Source organism: Dipteris shenzhenensis, chromosome 22, assembly GCF_047967505.1.
Source record: "Dipteris shenzhenensis isolate YYH24624 ecotype China chromosome 22, Dip_SZ_1.0, whole genome shotgun sequence".
NCBI lineage: Eukaryota > Viridiplantae > Streptophyta > Polypodiopsida > Gleicheniales > Dipteridaceae > Dipteris > Dipteris shenzhenensis.
In genome coordinates this window covers 44,280,791-44,300,884 of record NC_141617.1, presented here as the reverse complement: position 1 = coordinate 44,300,884, position 20,094 = coordinate 44,280,791, and the positions used below count along the sequence as shown (strand labels likewise).

Here is a 20,094-nt window from a genome sequence, read left to right as displayed (position 1 = left end):
AGAAATGCTAACGAATGGACCAACTGTTGATCATTTATGTATAAATCAAAAGTGGTACCCTTTAATGAACACAATGGAGGAATACTTGTTGCAGTTGGTTCAAAACAAGAGAATGTTACTTTCCCCCTTAGATTCTTTCCTACTGAATGCAATTGTGCAAATGTTTAATTTTAAAATCGAAATATATCATAATAACAACAATAAGACAAACTACAAAAAATACATAAGTACTTCTACTTCAAAGGTAAATGAACTTCAACTTGTCATTCACATTATCCTGGAATTTTTTGGACAATTGAATTAGAGTCATCATTGATCAAGACTATTCTCCAAGATCCAAAACGTAGTTTGAGAGATATAGGTAATGATTTCAGGAAGATGTACCCTTCAAGTAATATGTCTTTGCATACAATTATTGCAAAACTGAGAGATATAAGATGAAATTATCCAGCAAGTGATATTGACAAGCAAAATAATGTAGAACAAAATAACATACGAAATTATGATTCTTGTCCAAGAGAATTTCAAAATCAAAAGCAAACAAAGAAAAAAGGTACCAAGCGTAAAAGAACCATCGTTGTTGATGGTAAATTAGACAAGAATGAATATACAAATTTTTTTGGAGAACCAAGTCAGTCAATAGTAAAGTATTTGGAAGCAATTAAAGATACTCCATCTTTTGAATGCTATTCATGTGAGCGTATGCTTTTCCAAAAACAAACTATCGTTTTGAAGAAAGATACATTTACTTAGATCCACAATCAAAATGGATAGGAAATGAGACAAAGTTTCCAACAAAATATTTTCATGTTTGCAAGGAATGCCAATATGCCATTTCCCACAAAAAGATTCCCAAATTTTTTACACCTAACCAAATTAAAAATAATCAACAAATATTTGAAGTCTCTAACTGAATGATATAGAGGAAAGGTTAGTGTCCCCACGCATAGCATTCACACAAATAAGGGAACTATCTTTCGATGGTCAACTTGGAGTTAAAGGAAGCATTGTAAATGTAATGGCAGACACTTCAAGAGTGTAAAAAATATTGCCTCGCTTCATGGATGAAGAGGCAAACATGTTAATTGGAATCAAGAAAAAAATGGAATACAAATCATCATATATGATTGGAAATGTTCGTCCAACTGTATTGAGAGTGCCCTGAAAAACTAATCAAAGCTTCTTTGTACAAATCCAATAATGTAGTGTTGAATCATGAGTGGGACACACACTTGAACATGATGAAAGCACAATTGGAATATGAAGATCAAATATATTTTGAGCAGAGCATTGAAGCGATGGACAATGACATAGAAACAGACACTTTGGTGCATAATATCATCTCCGTTGAGCAAGTTTTGGATTATGAGACTACAATTCACTTTGTTGCACCTTGTGAGAACCAAAAGCCCCTCGGCATTTTTCAAGACAAGCATAGTGAAGAGCTAAACTTCCCAACACTCTTCTTTGGTTCTCCAAGGAATAATGGAAACAACAAATTGACATATATGGACATTGTAAAGTGGGAGCTCACACACAAATCTTTGAAGTTTAGTCAAAATATCCCAAATCTCTTTTTCAAAACAATCAAAGTTCTTATCCATCAAGTCATGCAATCTATATGGGTTTGATTGCGAAAAGGAACCTTACACAACCACAACCTTACTGCTAAAGATGTTACAAGTAGCACAAACATTGAGAGAATCCTAAAATCTAGCATAGGGTATCGAGACTTTGAGTCTCTTATAACATCCCCAGACTACAAAGAGAAGCTTAGGAAAGAGGCATTTGCAATGATGCTTCAATTAGGGCTGCCAACATTCTTTATGACTTTCTCATGCACCAAGCACTTGTGGTAACCATTGGTTGGTTGCCTAGAAAGTCAATACGAAATTGGCACGCAAAAGCATTCATTCGAACAAGATGGTAAAAATATGCGTCGCTTATTTAGAGAAAACCCAATTGTGTGTGCAAGGTATTACACCCACAAATTGCAACTAATGATCACAACATTAAAAAAAGACAAATCTATATTGGGGCATGTGAAAGATTACTTCTTCGTTGCTGAATTTCAAAGCAGAGGTAGTCAACATGAACATGGTTTGCTTTGGGTAAAAGATGCTCCAATCTTTGATCAAAAAAATCAAAATGAGGTGTGTGATTTCATTGATAAATACATTTCATGTGATAAAGACAACCTCAACGACAACATGAAAGACATTCAAACACATAAACATACAACAACATGCACCAAAAAACACAACAATCACCAAACAATGTTATTATCCCCTTATGAAAGTCCTAGAACTTCACCATATAAATGCATATATAACAAACTACAAAACACTTTGAAGCAAATGTCAACAGACTTCAAAGGATCTACAGAAGAGTGGATACAACAACAAGGACTTGATTTGACTCCCTACATTCTATGCATTAGATCACAATTGAAAAAACAACTCAAATGTCGACATACAATTCATTATGGATCTTTATGGAGCTACATCATATGGCACATCATATATCACTAAAATCGATAACACCATTACAAAAAACTTGCAAGAAACAGTGAAGCAATGTTTGTAAGATGGTACAGACACAAATTAGATTGAGAAAGCTAGGCAATGCATTCCTCCACGCACAACAAATGAGTGCTCAACTAGCATCTTTCATCTCATTGTCGTTGCCTCTAAATAAAGCCTCAAGGGAATTCCAATTTATTAATACAAATGAGCCTAACAACAAAGCCTTAATATTAAAAAGAAAGCATCAACTAGAAAAATTAGATGCAAACTCCAAAAACATAGCTTGCATGTCAATACTTGCATGTCAATAATAGAAAATATCCTCTCTAAACATATGGTTCATGGAAAGCAGCATATCAAGGGAATGAAGCAATAATACTATTGAACAATAAGAAATTTAATTTCAACTATGACATTCTATTAGAAGAAGGCACATGCATTGATGATTTAAGGAAGTATAGCAATGTGGACGAAACAGCAAACATTGAAATGTTCGAAAATATTGGCAACACATATGACATTGGAATGGATATGCTACTTCTGGAAAAAACAAAACGTACTGATAATGTCATTATACCAACAAAGCAAATCATACTCTTACCAAACGAGGAATACTATATGCGTATAAGAAGTATTAATAAAGAACAAAGGGAAATATTCGATGACATCCTCTTGCGAAAAAGAGTCAACCCCAAAGAAAAAATCCACTTGTTCCTAACTGGTGGAGTTGGCACTAGGAAAACATCTCTGCTACTTCTTCTTGTTCAAGGATTACTTAGATTCTACAATCAAGTATTAATGTCATGACATTAATTTAACAAAAGCATTGCTGCTAGCATACTCTGGAAAGGCAGCCCATAACATAGATGGGATTACCATACAGTCTGCTCTACACTTACCACCAGTACATAGCGAGGAACTCACATCACTCGCCTGAGAAAAACTAGACGTCCTTTCAAGCCTCTACAAGCTGGTTCAACTCATTCTGTTTGATGAAATATCCCTAGTGGGAAGAAGGACAATGAACTTTGTAGACTTGAGAATGTGTTCTTTGAAACGAAATTACGAAGACTATTTCGGCGGCATTGACATTATTACATGTGGAGATTTTTACCAAAGCAAAGCCTGTGAAGGACGCTTGGGTTTTTAAAGACAACAAAGAAACACTTGAGAGCTTGGCTAATACGTACTGGAAACGAATTCATACACACATTGAACTCCTTTAGAAAGTGCACATGCACTCAAAATCAAATAGAATACATATACAACATATGCTTCTGACAACCACCACAATACCACACCTTCCCACACCTATTTTATACAAACTTGCAAATGAACGCACACAACGACTCAATACTTGATATGGTGGAAGGCGAAACATATTCTCTCATAGCAATCGGTCATTTCTCTGAGTCTACGTGCACATCAAAGAAATTAATGGAGGATCCAAAAGCTACTGATGGACTTAGAACTAAAGTGGTATTAAAAAAAGGAATGCTTGTTGAACTTTGTTTAGGAAACCTTGATCAACATGATGGTTTGGTAAATGGAGCTTATGGAGTCTTCCAAGGAATTTCAACTTCTCAAGGAAAAGACGTAGTCTGGATCAAGTTTCAAAACATCAATGTAGGAAAAAAAGCAAGAAACAACAATAGAGAGGCATACAATAACGATATCAAACAAAGTTGGACACCTATTCATTTGATTGCGAAAGAGGTGCAAATAGGACCATCAAGAACAAGCATTCTAAAAAGAGAGCAATTCCCTATACAAGCAGCTGCAAGAAGAACAATGCATAGGTCACAAGGCCTAACAATGGATCGTTTGGCATTCTCTCCATCAAAAGTGCGAGGTCATGGGTTGGCTTACACTGCACTTTCCAGGGTTAAAACAATTGAGAACCTTTACTTGCTCGAATCACTCAAACATGAAAATTTCCATGTGGACAAGATGTTCAACAAGAGATGCAAAGGCTTAATACAACTTGCAGATGGAGCACAACAAAGAAACAACTCCAATTTCAACATAAGCATCCATTCTTTGAATACAAGATCTCTACAAAAGTACAAACTAGACATTGAAAACATTGAAGAACTAATTCAATCAGATGTCCTATGCTTACAAGAAACTCAATCTCATCAATATCAGCCATTAACATTCAATAAATTTCAATCAATACATGTTTTCTCTTCAAGTGGTTCATGCATTCTACTAAACAATACAACTTCTTTGATGCATTATCACTTACACAAAATCCAAGGAGTAGAAATCATTGAAGCTCTTGTTAATAAAAACATGCAAGCCTACTTGATAGTAGCAATATACAGATCACCAAGCTCAAACATAACATCATTTGTAGACCTGTTACAATTTATTTTGAAATGCAATATCAATAATGAATCAAAACAAGTACTAATCGGTGATTTTAACGCTCAAACATAACATCATTTGTAGACCTCTTACAATTTATTTTGAAATGCAATATCAATAATGAATCAAAACAAGTACTAATAGGTGATTTTAACGTTGACATGAACAAACTCCACAAAACTAAAAAAATTTATGAATGATTACCATTTCCAAATGCATATTAAAGTACCAACAACTATTTACGGTAGCACATTAGATCACATTTGGACAAACATACCTGCAAACGAGACAATTTCTAGAACTTCATACGCTTATTGGACCGATCATTCGATTACATTCGTCCTCGCATAAGAGATCAAAAGCATATCCATGCAGGGCCTATGTGTCATTGACACGTTGTTTTTAAAAGCGAGGCGGATTCAACGGACGCGACATTTCATTGGGTAAGACTCGATCCACCACCGATTGGCGGGCAGAGGGGTATGATGAATTCCTCTCAGGAGTCAGGACACAACGCAAGGCTGGGTGAGACGCAGCAGCCAAAGCACCAAGTGTCAAAACACGAGGGTTGACGTGGATGATTGAGTTGCTGTGATGTGTCAGAAACGAAGCTGACGTAGCTGAGGGTTGACTTAATGACTTTCTGACATATGTCAGAATGTAATCAAACATGTGTGACACTGTGATACGTGTCAGGCTTAATCACTTTCTGACATATGTCAGAATGTAATCAAACACATCAACTGTGAACCTTCACTCTGGGGAGTCGAATGCTTCCGTCCGATTTGGGATAAACTGTGTATTGAGTTCATTGGATACAGATCGCGCTGCGCGATTTAGGTTATATTTGCAGATTTAGATGCGGTTTGGAGCTGTTAGCGACGATTTTTTGGAGTCAAACTACACATTTGGAGCTTGTCGCCATCGCGTATCGCGACGTTCTTCGAGCAATCTACTGACTTTCAGGTCGCAGGCAACTTAGAAAGGCCTCGCAGATCGTAGCTGTTTTCGAACGATTCGTCTCTGCTTCACAGGACGCGGTGCATTTGGAAATCATTTTTGTAATCTTTCGACATGAACATGATTTGCTCATGTTTTCCGTCGTGGGTGGAGTTCTAGTTTGAATTTTGTTTGTGATTCGATTTTTGGCCCCTGGCATCCTGGAATGTGAAACTATTGCAACGCGCAACGCTCTTTGCTCGTGGATCTCCAGGCAATCCGAGCGATCGAGTTACCTCAGTGTTCCACACATTTCAGCTGTGGCTAGTTCACCCTTACGTCAAGCCATAGCTCTATGCGGCAAGGCAGATCTAAGCCTACACGTCCTGCAGTTAGCTCTGTATGCTGCGGTCATAGAATTGGGGATGTTGGCTAAGGGCGTCCCCGATTTCAGCAGTTTCGCTGCTTGGGAATGCTTCAGCTTATCTCTGCCTCGTCGCCCTCTACATGGAGCAGCACTCTCCCGTGACCCGCGTCTGTGTCTGGCAGGGCTTCGATTTATCCCATTTTCAATGCTTGCTTGTTTGCTTCTGCCCTGCATTCTCATCACCAATTTGACTGTTGTCGGAAAGCTTTCTGCTTGAAAAGCCAGGCGATAGTTTGAATCCCTTGTCAACATAACTCCCGGCTGGAGTCATTGCTCTTGACCTACAGTTTACTCCAGAGTGGATGGCAATCTTTTCATTTGAGAATGAGCTTTTTTATGACTTGGCAATGGGCTTCGTCACATTAGGCGGGGCATTGGGAAGCTTGAGGTTTTGGGACGAACTTGCGAAGAGAGCCGTGTTTGACAAGGTGAGACGAGTCAAGCTTATTCTCATAGACATCAAGTCCTAAAACGTATTATGCCTCCTTTACCAACGGGCATGTAAATGGTTATTCTCATTAGAAATTTGAGATTGTCTTGACCTGTGTTAGCAATTGAAAACTCGAAGGGCCTCGTCAGAGATTCGTACCTTTCTTCTCAGGATGGCTTCAATTGAATCTCTTTTTGCAGAAAATCAGTCGCAAGCTGGTGCATATCAGCATTGGTCTAATATTCATGCTATTCTGGCCTTTGTTCAGGTAAGCCAAGGCTCTGTCTTTCGTAAATCTCAGGTCCCGCTACTGATGCCTTTACAAGGTTAACATAGATCTGCAGTGAACAAATTTAAACAATGGTTTACGGGTGACCTTGTGTGATTCACAAAAGCCAGAGAGAGAGAGAGAGAGAGAGAGAGCATCAGAAAAGCAAGAAAAGTTCTAAGACATGACATGAAAGCAAAGATATTTAGCCCTGAGCAGCAGCAATATGGGATTGTGTGCAATCCTGCATATACAAAGGAGAACATCATTACACTGTCAGACTTTCTGAATTTTCCAAAGAACATCTCAGCTGCTGTAGGACTACTTATTGATATTCAGTAAACGTCTTACAAATGTGCAAACTCTTTCTTGTCCTTCCATATGTACCCACTATCCCATAGAGGAGAACCTGGAATTCCTGTTTCTTTTCCTACGTCATAGCTCCTGATGGTCTGCCTGTAGAGCATAGAAATTGAAGCATAGTAAAGTTCTAGTCAACTCATGATGTTTGGTCATCACAAGTTTTACTTGCACATCTCAAGTAGAGGTGCTCCTATGTGAGGAGGTAGAGATAGGTTTTATGGATGCATTCTCAACTTGAAAATCTCTGAGTGAGGCACTCCTATATCTCTATGTTTCTTTTCTTTTCTCAAAAGTTGTCTCTACACTTGCATATGGCTTTAGCTTGTGTTATTTGGACACTTGACACAAGGTGCTCCAGTGTCGGGATGTAGTCCTCTATACTTTGATTGGGCTTGTCCCGTTTGTTCATCATCACCTGCTGTTCATCTTTTATATTACCTTCATGGGTGTTGTCCCTGATCATGTTTACCAGTGTATTAGGCAAGTTTGTGATCCTTAAGAAAAAAAAAGAGAATATAATTAACTAGTCTTTTTTTGGGGGTTTTGTTGGCTATAATCATGCTTCTTGTTACATTGTTTATTGTGCTAGTCTCTATTTGGCTGGAGAAACCTGAGAAGTGTGTCCTTAAGCCGAGTATGAATATCATGCAGAGGCAATTAAATGTACACTATGTGTTAAACAGAGATACGCACCCTATTGGGATGCCATTAATGCATCTGCCATATTGAATTCTCTTTCTTGATAAGTGATTACTTCATGTCAAAGCACGGATACTGTATCTTCTATGTGTTTGCAGGCAATACCATCTATAATTTGGAAAATGCAGATTTGTGCAGTTGAAAAATGATTGTATGCAAATGGATTTTGGTTTATTTTGAGATGTTTTTATGAGCTTGTGAATTGCAACAACTCAATTTCCTTCCCCCACATGCACACACATGTGTTCACACTTGTACATGTGCACGTGTGAAAGTTTCTTCCCATCCGTGCTGCCTCTCCTTCCCTGTCCCCTTCCTCTTCTCTCTTCACGCCTCATCCCCCTACTCCCAAATCTATGTGTTTCATAACTGTGAGATGTTTTATCTTACATATTTAACTAAATGTGTTTACCTCCTGGGTTCTTAAATTCTCTAGCAAGGGCCCTGTAGCGCCTTACATTGCAGCCTTTTCACCCGGGGTGAATGGATTGCGGATGCTTGCAATAGGATATGGGTTCATGAAAGATGAAGCTGTTGTGAAGGCTATGACGAGGAATGGAGATCCGAAGTGAGCTCATCTTAGATCTTTAATTTACTTATTTACGTGCAATGCTTTCTTTAAAGACACTCATAGCGGATGGTGTCCATATCAGAGGGCCTACCTAGCACTATTATAAATTTAAGTTATTTTCTTCTATGCTAGATATCTCATCCATGTCACATCATTGACTTGTAGGGAGCTGTTGAAAGGACCATTCTATTATGGGATGACAATCACATTGGCTACTGCCTGTCTATGGCGAACATCCCCTCTTGCTCCAATCATAATTGCAAACCTTTGTGCTGGAGATGGTAAGACTAGGATGGCATTAGCTCTCCATAGGAATTGGATTTTTCTTTAAAAACTCTCTTCGTGAAGGGGTGTAAATTTTGATCACAAACTAAGGGCACATTTTAGTCTCTGAAAGTTGAAGTCGATCCTTCATGAAATTGAGATTTCACAACTTCGTACCTGCTCACAGGTTTTGCAGATCTGATTGGGAGAAGGTGGGGAAGTATGAAACTTCCTTACAATGTCAACAAGTCTTACGTTGGGAGTTCTGCCATGCTGATAGCTGGATTCCTTGTTTCCATTGGGTATATATTTCTTTGATTACATTTGGCCTCCACGTTGTCTTATTTTGGGACTCCTATCTCTTAGACATGGCTAATCTTTGAATTTGACCCGTTGCAGGTACCATTACTATCTTTCTATTTTTGGTTACTATGAAATGAGCTTCAATCTGGTAGTTGCTACATTTATAGTGTCGTTTATGACCACAGTAGTAGAATCATTACCAATCAGCACTGAGCTTGATGATAATCTAACTGTACCATTTGCATCATTTCTCATAGGCTCATTTTTATTTAAGTAGAGCAGACAAGCTTTATGAATATGATGTGTATATATTTTGCAGCCTCATGAGGAAATTGGTGCTTTCTCATTTCTTTAGTTGAGCATCAGGAAGAAGACCCTCTCTCTCTCTCTCTCTCTCTCTCTCTTTGTGGCTAGCTAATGTGCTTCAATGAATTATCTTTTGAGGGTGCTTATGCCCCGGCAGATACCTTATTATTATTATTTTTCCTAGAAAAAGGAAACTTCTATCAATGCTTGAAAAGCGCCATACAATTCAGCTTCCAGAAGGAAAGTAGACTGTTAGAAGAATGATCAGGACCAACTAATTCATAGGCTCATATTTCCTTTGAATCCAAATCAGACTGTTATTACAATAGAAAATCAAATTGCCATATAAAATCCACTCACAATTTCAATTTGTTTTCCATTGAACGAATTCTTAGCGATAATGCCATCCAAAATGTAGTTATAATTTTCAATTTGATCGCCATTGAATTGGGCTTCTCAAACCATTATGATCTAAGCTGCGGTGACTGAGAAATTCTCCGATGGCAAACATCTAATTTTCACGATATGGACTCTAGAGTCCAAGATATATTCTCTAGTGGCCAAAATGATTGCCTACACTAGGTGGGCGCTTGCTAGTTGTTGTAAAGCATACATTAAAAACCTGTGCTTGTAAAGCATACATTAAAAACCTATGCAGTTGGCCTATGCAACCATCGTAGGAATAGTGGGCTTTGGGCTTGATTACAAATAGCTCTGGATTGTGTGCTTCGTGATCTCTATCTGGAGGTCAATCTACCATAGTAGCTTAGAATGCAAACAAGGCTTAAGGACTCCTTCAAGCTTTGGCTCTCTCTCTGAGTCTGTGCTGAAGTATGGGTCATTAGGCTGCTCAGTATATATTGTATCATGTTCATCTTTTCATCTTTTTGGTATGATAGAAAGTGTACATTTTGTATAGCCAATCATGTGTGCGCTCTCCCATGATCCTCTTTTCTATGTGCATTGAGCCTGGGGATTTGTTTCCACTTTCATGGGATATCAGAGCAGAAAGTTTCTGCTTGGTAGTTGAAAGCTTTTGGCTATGTGTAAGAGTGTCTGACTATGTGTCAAAGTGTGTTAGATATTTGGAATGTGAGTACCATTGTGTAGATGGTCCAGTTTGTCTCTAGGGAATGTGTTTCCCTTTCCCTATTGTCTCATATTTGAAATTCCTAAGCGATATCCTATTGAGGTTGCCGTGCAAGCCTTTCTGAATATGTTTTATAGAGGTGTGCTGAGAGTTCTCTACAAGATTGCATGCTGTGCTTTCTGAGAAAGGTTGCTCAGTGTTTGATCTGGGTTGGTTTGCAAGTTTTTGAGGTGAGGTGTCTTCTCATTTTGATTTTTCGAAAGGGTTTGTCCCTCTAATAGTGAAGATATCTTCATTTTTGAGTCTTTCTAAAGGACTGCTTGCAAAGAAAGAGAGAAGAACACTTGCAAAGTTTTGAAGAGGAGACTCAAAATCTTTTTGGAAAGAGAATCTTGTTAAAAGAAAGCAAAGAAGGATTGAAACAAAGACGAAGATCAAACATCAACAAAGGAGATGTATGCGGCCTAGAGAAGTCTCAAAGACACAAGCTGCAGCAAGAAGAAGCTAAAAGTGGTGCCCGCAAACACAATGCATTGAAGAACTTGAGATGGCCACACAAAGAACCAAGAGTAGCCGAACTGTTGGGTTGTGGAAGATAGCAACTGACGGACAAAAAACAAATAACTACATATGAACAAAGGAGGTTTGGGAGATGGGAGGCCTAACCAACCATGAAAAGGAGGCTCAAAGAGTAGCTGTTAACGGAAGTTGAACACTCCGACTTTGTATTCAGTTGAAATGGGTTGCAATGCAATACTAAACATGTACAGATAAACAGAGATATCACAATATCACAAATTGATTCAAATATTTTGTACAACAGTTTGTACTGCCAGGATAGACTCCTCCACAAGAGGATCATCTTTATCTGGTTTGTCGGTAAATTGAACGTCCTCATCTTGGCTTGAATTGGCATAGGCCACCAGCTGGATAGCTGGTCTCTGCACTACCTCCATGAGTTCGTCATCAGCAGCATGTAGAGAAATATGTGGGTGTTGAGGTATTCGTTCTATCACCTCATCCAGATTCTTTAAAATATCAGGTTTAACTTCTGTGTCTTCCACACAAACAGTTTCAGATTTAGCAGGTTTAGTGCCTTGGATGCCATAGCTATAGTTTCTGCAGCCAATTGGTCTGTAGGTGGGCAAAGATTTCTGGGTCTCTAAGACGTCCAGACCCTTAGCCATCTTGGCAACATCAAAATGTGACTTTTTAATGCCAACAATGCAGAAATCAGCTTAATGTCCCAATCCATCTTGTTTTTTGACACTGTCAATTTCAAAATGTGACTTTTTTATTGCTACTCTCTATTACTGTGGGTGGTATGTGGATGCCATTTTGTGGACAATCATATGCATCGATGTTAGTTTCTTCGCCCCTCTTCCCAGGAATCGACCGCCTTGATCCAACACCAACTCAATCAAACATCCAAAATGATTGATGACCTTTTGATACAAAAATATTGTAGTGCTACTTGCGGAATTGTCTCCAAGTGCTTTCATCCACCCATTTTGTGCAGTAATCTATCGCCTACAAAATCTAGATCCCATTTTTGAAATGGTTCAAGCGGGAGAACGGGATTTCAATGCATTTGGTCAGTGTCTCTGGGTTGCCCATCTCTCTGACAATACCGACGCTTTGTTGCAAAATTTTGAGTCTTTGATTAGTGTCAGCCATCAAAGTCCGGCCTAATTTTTAAAAAATTCTGTGATCTCACCAACAAAATGGGCTTCTTGTAACACAGCATGTTGGTCATGTTCAACGTCAGATGACCTGGTCAATTTTGTGCTTGTACAATGTTCTTGCAATTATAATAAATGGTTTACTTCTTAGTGCCAATTGGAATCTTTGGTCTTTTGTTAATGTTTCTAGGCACGCTCCATCTATGAGGAATTGCAGCATCTAGTCATACCATTCTGTGGTTTTCATAGCCTATACCAAAGACAGTGAAGCATTCGGCAAATCATCCGGAACTCCCCCCATTGGACTCTCTCGTGTCTCTAGTTGACTTATGTAATTTGCCACCAGGTGCTGCCTCTCAGGAGTATGCACAACCCTGTAGTAGAATTTTTACAACAACAATATCCATCAAGCTAACTTTCTTGACGGGGTTGAGGTATATTTATAAAGCTTGATAGTCTACGATCCTTCTCTTTTCGTGATTGAGTAGTTTCTTTTTGCCTGACGACAATATCCGACTCGTGTAGTAAACAGATTGTTACCACCCAGACTGGTGTAGTAAATAGGATGGTAGCAGCCAGACTTGTGCATCTACATCAAGACTTGCCCAATTATGATATTGGATGCATCCACAAAAACATGAAACTCCAAACTCTAGTCTGGCGGAACCAAAATCGATGCTACAGTCAACATTTTCTTCAGCAATTGAAAATCCTTCTCCTTCCATAGGAAATGCACATTTTTGTTTGTTAATTTTGTCAAAGGTTGACAGACATGAAAAAGGTACCACATGAATGGATTATTCCACTTGATCCATTTGATGAATTGCATGACCTCCTTCGCATTGTGCGGTGCCTTTGCTTTCTGTATGGCTGCGACTTTCCTCACGCTGATTGCCATCTTGTCTTCAGAAATAATGTGCCCCAAAAGAACTCCTCTTCAGATTGCAAAAGCACACTTAGTTAGATTCCCTATATTTCATGAAACACAGCCACAAGTGTTCAAGGTGAACTTTAGACTAAGTCGAGATTCCCTATATTTCATGAAACACAGCCGCAAGTGCTCAAGGTGATCTTCCCTTTTTTCCAACACACAAACTCTCCAGGAGTACCCACATAAAAGTTGTAAGATATGGAGCGCAAATATCTTGTATCCACTTCTGCAATGTTGGCAAAAGTCTCACATTGCTGGCAAACACTTCCACATTATGTGACAAAAGCTGTTTTGTCCTTATCCTCCTTGGCCATGTGGATTTGATTATATTCATTGAACCCATCATAAAGACTATAGACCTCATGTTCAGCGCGACTGAATCCAGCCCAGTGTTGCATAATGGCACATGAAATAGGTTGGTTATTTTGGCTGCATTAAATTTTTTGTAGTCCACACAAACCTAAAATTTACCCTTCTTTTTGGGAACAATGACTATCCGAGAACAACCATTTGACCTTGTCAACTGAATAGATGAAACCTACCCGAAGGAGCTTGTCGATTTCCGCTTTCACTAGCTTTGCGTAATTGGGATTCATCCGGTTTCTCTATTACACCATAGGCATTGCATCCATTTTGAGGTTGATCCAATGCACACATAAACTTGGGCCCGCTCCCCTCATGTCTATGTATTCCCAAGCAAAAAAAAATTGAATTCCACCACCAACTACACCAGGTCTTCCTTGAACAATCCTTCTACATGCACACTGGATTTCACCGGCTGCGGTTTTTCTACTGTTCTAAGGTTCAATTTCCCTCGGTCGTCTTCTATAACTCTTGATGTTCTTTTCGTTTGGTCCTCATAAGTTTTTAGAGCGTCCTTTATCACATGTTCATTCCAATTTTGTTATGCAGAACTGTCTTCTTTAAATTTTGAATCTCGTACCTTCTTATCGTATTTCTTCCGATCCTTTTTGGACATTTGATATATCGGCAATCAGATACTACTATGCAACAGGTGTGCAACATGTGTGAAATCCACTTCGAACAAAGGTACAATAGATGGATTAGCATAGAGAAATTCTTGCTCCTCATTGTCATACATTTTTGTCAACATATTTAGACATTACAAAATAAGAGTCTATTTTCCTTCTGTAGAACCACCATCGGGGTCATGTTTGATAGTAGCTTTTTGGACTATGATCTTGGAGGCCCCCCAATCCCTCTTCACCTTGGTTGTTTTGAACTATGGTTGGTTGAACAACATGGGTTATGATAGGTTGCCCGTTTCCATTTGTAGAATCGCAAAATTCAAACAAAATATCATACCCTCAATGTGGGTTTGCTGGTTTTGAACAATGCCCAATGGTTGAACTTGTCTTTTGATATGCCATTTTGACGTGAAATGGGGCTTCTTCCACTTCCTTTAACCCCATTTTTTGTACATGTTCTGAGGGAGAATGTTCACAGTAGATCCGCCGTCCAACAATGTTTCTACTATCTCTTGGCCATTACAATGTACCTTGATTGTGGCATGGTCCTCCTCTTCATGTAGAGGTTCCTTGACCTTATTTTTCTTAGATTCATTCTAAAATCTTTGATAAAAGTTTCTCAGAATGCTAGAGCCAAGGTCAAGAACTAGTCCAATGTGATCTTGATTGATGTCTGTAATTCCGCCAAGAGGTTGTCCTCACTTGCCTTCTTACTTTCTGTTTTTGAAGTATGATCTTTGGAGTTCATGTCATGCTTCTTTGTTAGACTTGATGTCAGAGTTTTTGTTGGATCACCTATCGGACTTGCCGTCCCACTAAATTTCTCCTTCAACTGCCCGCCGACCAGAGTCCACCTCCTCAGTCTACATTCTCTGTTCTCCTTCAATACTGATGTACATACTTCTTCCTAATCTTTCCAATGAAGTTTATTGTCCCTTGTTTCCTTCACTTTAGATAGCTTCTCCTTTACCAGACCCTTGGATCTCGTCATCACTAGAACATTGACCTTTTTGAACACTTCGGTGTTAGAGATAGTGTAAATTGCACTATCCACATAGGGCACAGGGGCTAATCCTAACCCTTACCCTAACCCTAAGGGGTTCACATGTATATCTTCATGTTCATTGTCAATACACTTAGTGTACAGGTAGCTATATCATGTGCACTCCTCTCTCTCTCTCTCTCTCTCTCTCTCTCTCTTACTTCTAATATCATGGTATCAGAGCACCAGGTGCTCCCACTCCCTTCGTGAGTGTCAAGCCCTCCTTCCATAAGAAACCCTTGCTTCATCAAGGCACGCAAGCCCTTGCTCCATTAAGGCACAAACCCTCTCCGCGAGGCACCTTTGTCATATTCTCTACATCTCTTTCCTTTACTGGGAACTTCGGGGAGAGAGAGTTCTTAGAGTCGAGCTCACAGGCATGCCTAGAGCGCCTAAGCCAATACACATCCTCCTTCAAACCACACGACAAACTTCCCAAGAAGACTCCAAGAGTAGTTCAATGAGCTCCAAGCTCAAGGGCACCTAGCAGAGCTCCAAAGCTCATGGGACTACAACCAGCCTTGCATGAGGGGATTCCTCAATGAACCAAATAGCAAAGGCAAAAGCTCCAACCTCCATGGCTTCCCATCGGCTCAACCATCTCCTCCAAGAAGGCAATGAACCAAGCGCCAGCCTCTCTTGCAAACGGGCTCACAGGAGACTTCTCTGCAACAACAACAACATCGGCAATCTTGTTGTTGCCTTCGCTCTAGCTGCCATCATCAACTCTAGATCAACAATGCCTAAGCTCAAACGACCAGCCCACAGCAACAAGTGGATACCACCACAGCTGCCTGACATATTGTCCTCCAAAGCTCTCCAGCTACCAATCGGCCCTCAACGACTCTCTACTTTGGGGCTTGAGGACTTCTACAACACATACTAGCAAAGGACCTCCTACATGGCTCAGCTGCACTGCCACACCACTGACTCTCCTGCGCCATCAACTACCGAAACGCTTGGCTCCACCGAACGACGACAACTCCTACACCAGTGACAAAAGCTCTCCATTAGCTCATGCGACAATGACCTCCCTCAACAGACATAGAGCCTTCAACAGCCCATTTGACTATGATCAGTTGACTCCCATCTCGACAAGGTAGAGCAACTAAGGCGCTCACTGTGCAAATGGCCTTCATCAAGAGTCGAGATGACGGCTTCCTGACAGCAAGCTCCACAATGACTTCAACACAAAGAAAAGTTGGCTTGCTTTACCCATCTACACTCCTTCAATGCACCATAGCTAGTCGCTCCAATGACCACCTTCCATCAATAGAATCTCATGGAGATTCCATCAGCTTGTTCTTGAAGATCTCGGTCGACAGAGTACCACGTGGTAGATAGGCTCAAACTTCGATCAGGTTAAGTTGACCCTGCTTGAGTAGTTGGTCAAGTTATCCAAAGCTGTCCTTTATCTTGCCACATCATCATGCCACATGGCAATGCCACATCATTAATTGCCAGGTCAACAACAGTAGCAGGGAACAGTTAGCAGTGCCACCTTACCAGTGCCTCACAGGCACGCAATGTAAACAGCATGTGATCTCAGCTGCCACCTCACCATAGGCCACATCATCATTTTTGGGCCTTACTGGGATCAAAGTTGACCCCAATTGAGTAGTTGGTTAGGTTATCCAAAGCTATCCTTTATCCTACCACATCATCATGCCACATGGCAATGCCACATCATCAACAGCCATGTCAGCAGCAAGGACAAGCTTGCATAGTCAGCAAACCACCTCAGCATAGAGTGCCTCATAGGCATGTAGTGCAAACAACATGTGAGCTCAGCCTGCCACCTCACCATAGGCCACATCATCATTTTTGGGCCTTCTTGGGATCAAAGTTTGGTGCATACTTTCGGGGGCCGTATCTTTTGATCTAGAGGGAATTTTGCAACGTTCCAAAAAGAAAAATTTCTTGCTAACTCGCACTCTATACCTACTTATCACATCAGATTTCACATATGATATTTCCATAGGTCAGCATCATTAAATCCTAACCACCTAGCACATAAAATGAATTAAGATGAAATTCTTTTGTTGCATTTTGCGCTTCGATGTGTAGTCCAGTTGTAGAGTCCAGTTGTAGAGACTAGCACCGCCGTAGAGGAGATTTGATGCCACCAAGCCAAGTCAGCCATCACCACATTTTCTGATTAGTCCCCACTGACGTCAATCCCTTCGGATCTATCATCGGATACATATTCACACACTGGCACCATCTCAGTCTCTTGACATTTGGCAATTCAGCACCTCAGTGTGACACTTGGCAGAGTTTTCCTCTCGGATTCAGGATGGTTGCATTCTTCTTGCATGCACATATGCCACCCATGTACAATCACATTTGTTGACTATTTTTGGCATTGGTTCTTGCACACATTCACATCAGCCTTGTACAGTCTTTTGGCTATCCCAACACGCAGTTGCCATCTTTATGTTACAGGCTTGATCCTTGGTACACAACTGTTCTCACATGACTTGGTTTTTACCGTTTAGCATAAGCCCCCTAGTGGAAGCTCTCACACAGTGTTCTCATGGGTAGACACTCTCGTTGGTACACGGGTAGGTTTCTAGGCCTTTATGTTGTCAGCTCCTTCTCGATGAGCCTATGACCGATGCTACATCCCATGCTGATGGATGTTTAGCCATGCACACATCAGACAGATCTCTAGCTGATGAAAGTTGAGCATACGGGTTTGACAAGTTGCCATACCTTGTCAGTTTGATGTCCCTCTTCTTCAGAGCAGTGTACCATACATGCACCTTCGGCCTTAGATTTTCAGTCCCAGGATCACTTTGTCCACATCGACTATACAGTATTCTTCAACCCCGCATCATTCGACAGAGATCATAGCTCTATTGTAGTTGTCAGCGGTTGGTGACACTTGTATGTTACAATCTACCAGATTCTTTATCCATCCCTACATCGACCAACCACACATCTGGATGCCTCAGAGTAGCTGCACAGTCCACAACAACTTATGACATGTTCAGCTTTGACATGTTCTGCATGCAACAATACACACAGTCATTCACGCAGTCATCTTTCGATCGAGCAGTCTTTGATCTAGGTGGAATTTACCTTCTGCATATTTCCTTCGTCTTCCTTTCGGCCTATCCTCTGGGTTTTATTCCCAAAGGCGAAGGATGACCCACAACTTAAGAGGGGGAAATCCACGATATGTACAGGATTGTAAGTTGTACTCATTGTACATGCTTCCGCTACATAGTCTCACTGTGCTCACATACGTACATACTACTCTGATTTCTTTTAGTTTTCTTTTCATTTTGGATGCTATCATATGTACCAAATGAAATCCACAAACACGTCTTGTACATGCACCCTCTATTTACCCAATGCAGTTTAAGAGGTGGTGTTAGAGATAGTGTAAATTGCACTATCCACTAGGGCATTGGGGAAAAACCTAACCCTAGCCCTAACCCCAAGGGGTTCACATGTATATCTTCATGTTTATTGTCAATACACTTAGTGTACAGGTAGTTATATCGTGTGCACTTCTCTCTCTCTCCCTTTGTCCTCAATGAGCATACATCTGCTGTAATCACACAATTTATGTAGGTTGTAATGCTAACTCTCCATAGAGAACAACTACCTATGTTGCATGGAATTTGCATTACAAAAATTTTGGACTCAAAAAGGGCCCTTTAGAGAATCATTAAAATATTAGAGGCCTGGATAAGGGAATATGGAATCCATCAAGGAGATTATGCCATGTGGACTTCTTTGTAACAGAGGCTCCTCAATTCTAGGGGAAATTCCATCTTTTTTTCAAAATACCTCAAAAAACGTCATTGGTTCTTCACAATAAAATATTGCCCATGGCAGATCTGGCGTGACATGGGCCTGACCATGTCAAGCCTCCTTGTTTTCCTCCCATCCAAACTCGACCCCAACTAGAACTATGCTCACATTTTCCTTCTAGTTCAACAAACTTTGACTTCCAAACCAACTCTCTCACTGTTCCCTCTTTTCCAAAACGTTTCACCTCCTCCATGCACTCCAAAAATGCAATCCTGCCATCTTGTAGCACCTTGTTTCAAATTATGTTTGTTCTACTCTTGATTAGTCATTTTTCCTCCTCTTTGTGCACGTTTTTCTTATACATGCGAAAATGTCTCAGAGAAAACTTCCGTCCAAGCTTCTTGTTTTAATCTACTCTTGATTAGTCACTTTCCCTCCTCTTTCTTCACGTTTTTCTTATATCTGCGAAAATCTCTCAGAGAAAACTTTTGCCCAAGCTTTCATCCCTCCTCTCTTCTATTTTGTTATTACTTCCATTCATTTGTACATTGCTACTCTCTTCTTCGAAACCAAAGGTACAACCTGATTCTTCTTTGAAGAAGTACGAAAAAAGGGTGTTCTATCATTTTCATCTCTTTCTCTGCCTTATTGAAGTATAAAGAATCAACTTCAGAAGAAAGGACACATAGTTTCAAGGTAATGAAGTGATTTCGCTTTGAAAGTTCTCTTTATTGTTAGATATCAATGCTCCACTCTCGTGTAACTACGCGGGAACCAGCTAACTCTACTTGTAAACCCCCATATGAGGAGAAGGCGTTTGAGTAGCTCGGTTATCCGCCGGTAGGTCCTGGTTTGGACACCAGATGGGGGCCATGTGTGGCCTGATGGCTGGATGGCTTCAGATAGAGTTGGCACACCACCAACTAGGCTACATGCAAGTGTGGGAAGGCATCCCTTGACTGATTGCACTGAGGGTAGACGGAGCATTTCTCGGGGCAACCCACTCTTGGGTTGCGGGGCCCGTTTGGAGCCTCAGATGATCCGGGATGGCTGTGGGCCGAACGGAGTTTGTAGGTCAGTTGCTCTATTTTTGCGCACCGGTTCTATCGTATGGTCGGTGGCCTATTTCA

The 20,094-nt window shown here is 40.3% G+C and overlaps 1 protein-coding gene across 3 annotated transcripts; it reads left to right on the top strand.

Annotated features, from left to right (window-relative positions):
• The first annotated feature begins 5,625 nt into the window (after positions 1 to 5,625).
• Positions 5,626 to 9,483, top strand: FOLK (Phosphatidate cytidylyltransferase family protein). Of its 3 annotated transcripts, none has more exons than XM_087393452.1 (7): positions 5,626 to 5,861; positions 6,109 to 6,689; positions 6,892 to 6,959; positions 8,458 to 8,589; positions 8,758 to 8,873; positions 9,044 to 9,158; positions 9,256 to 9,483. In XM_087393452.1, exons 2-7 carry the CDS (start codon positions 6,564 to 6,566, stop codon positions 9,434 to 9,436), a joined length of 738 nt encoding a protein of 245 aa, XP_087249578.1. In that variant the 5' UTR covers positions 5,626 to 5,861; positions 6,109 to 6,563; the 3' UTR covers positions 9,437 to 9,483. The 3 variants fall into 3 exon arrangements, with proteins under 3 accessions (XP_087249578.1, XP_087249577.1, XP_087249579.1); XM_087393451.1 differs by having other exon boundaries at positions 5,637 to 5,735; positions 5,862 to 6,689; XM_087393453.1 differs by lacking the exon at positions 5,626 to 5,861 and adding an exon at positions 5,892 to 5,935.
• The last annotated feature ends 10,611 nt before the right edge of the window (positions 9,484 to 20,094 follow it).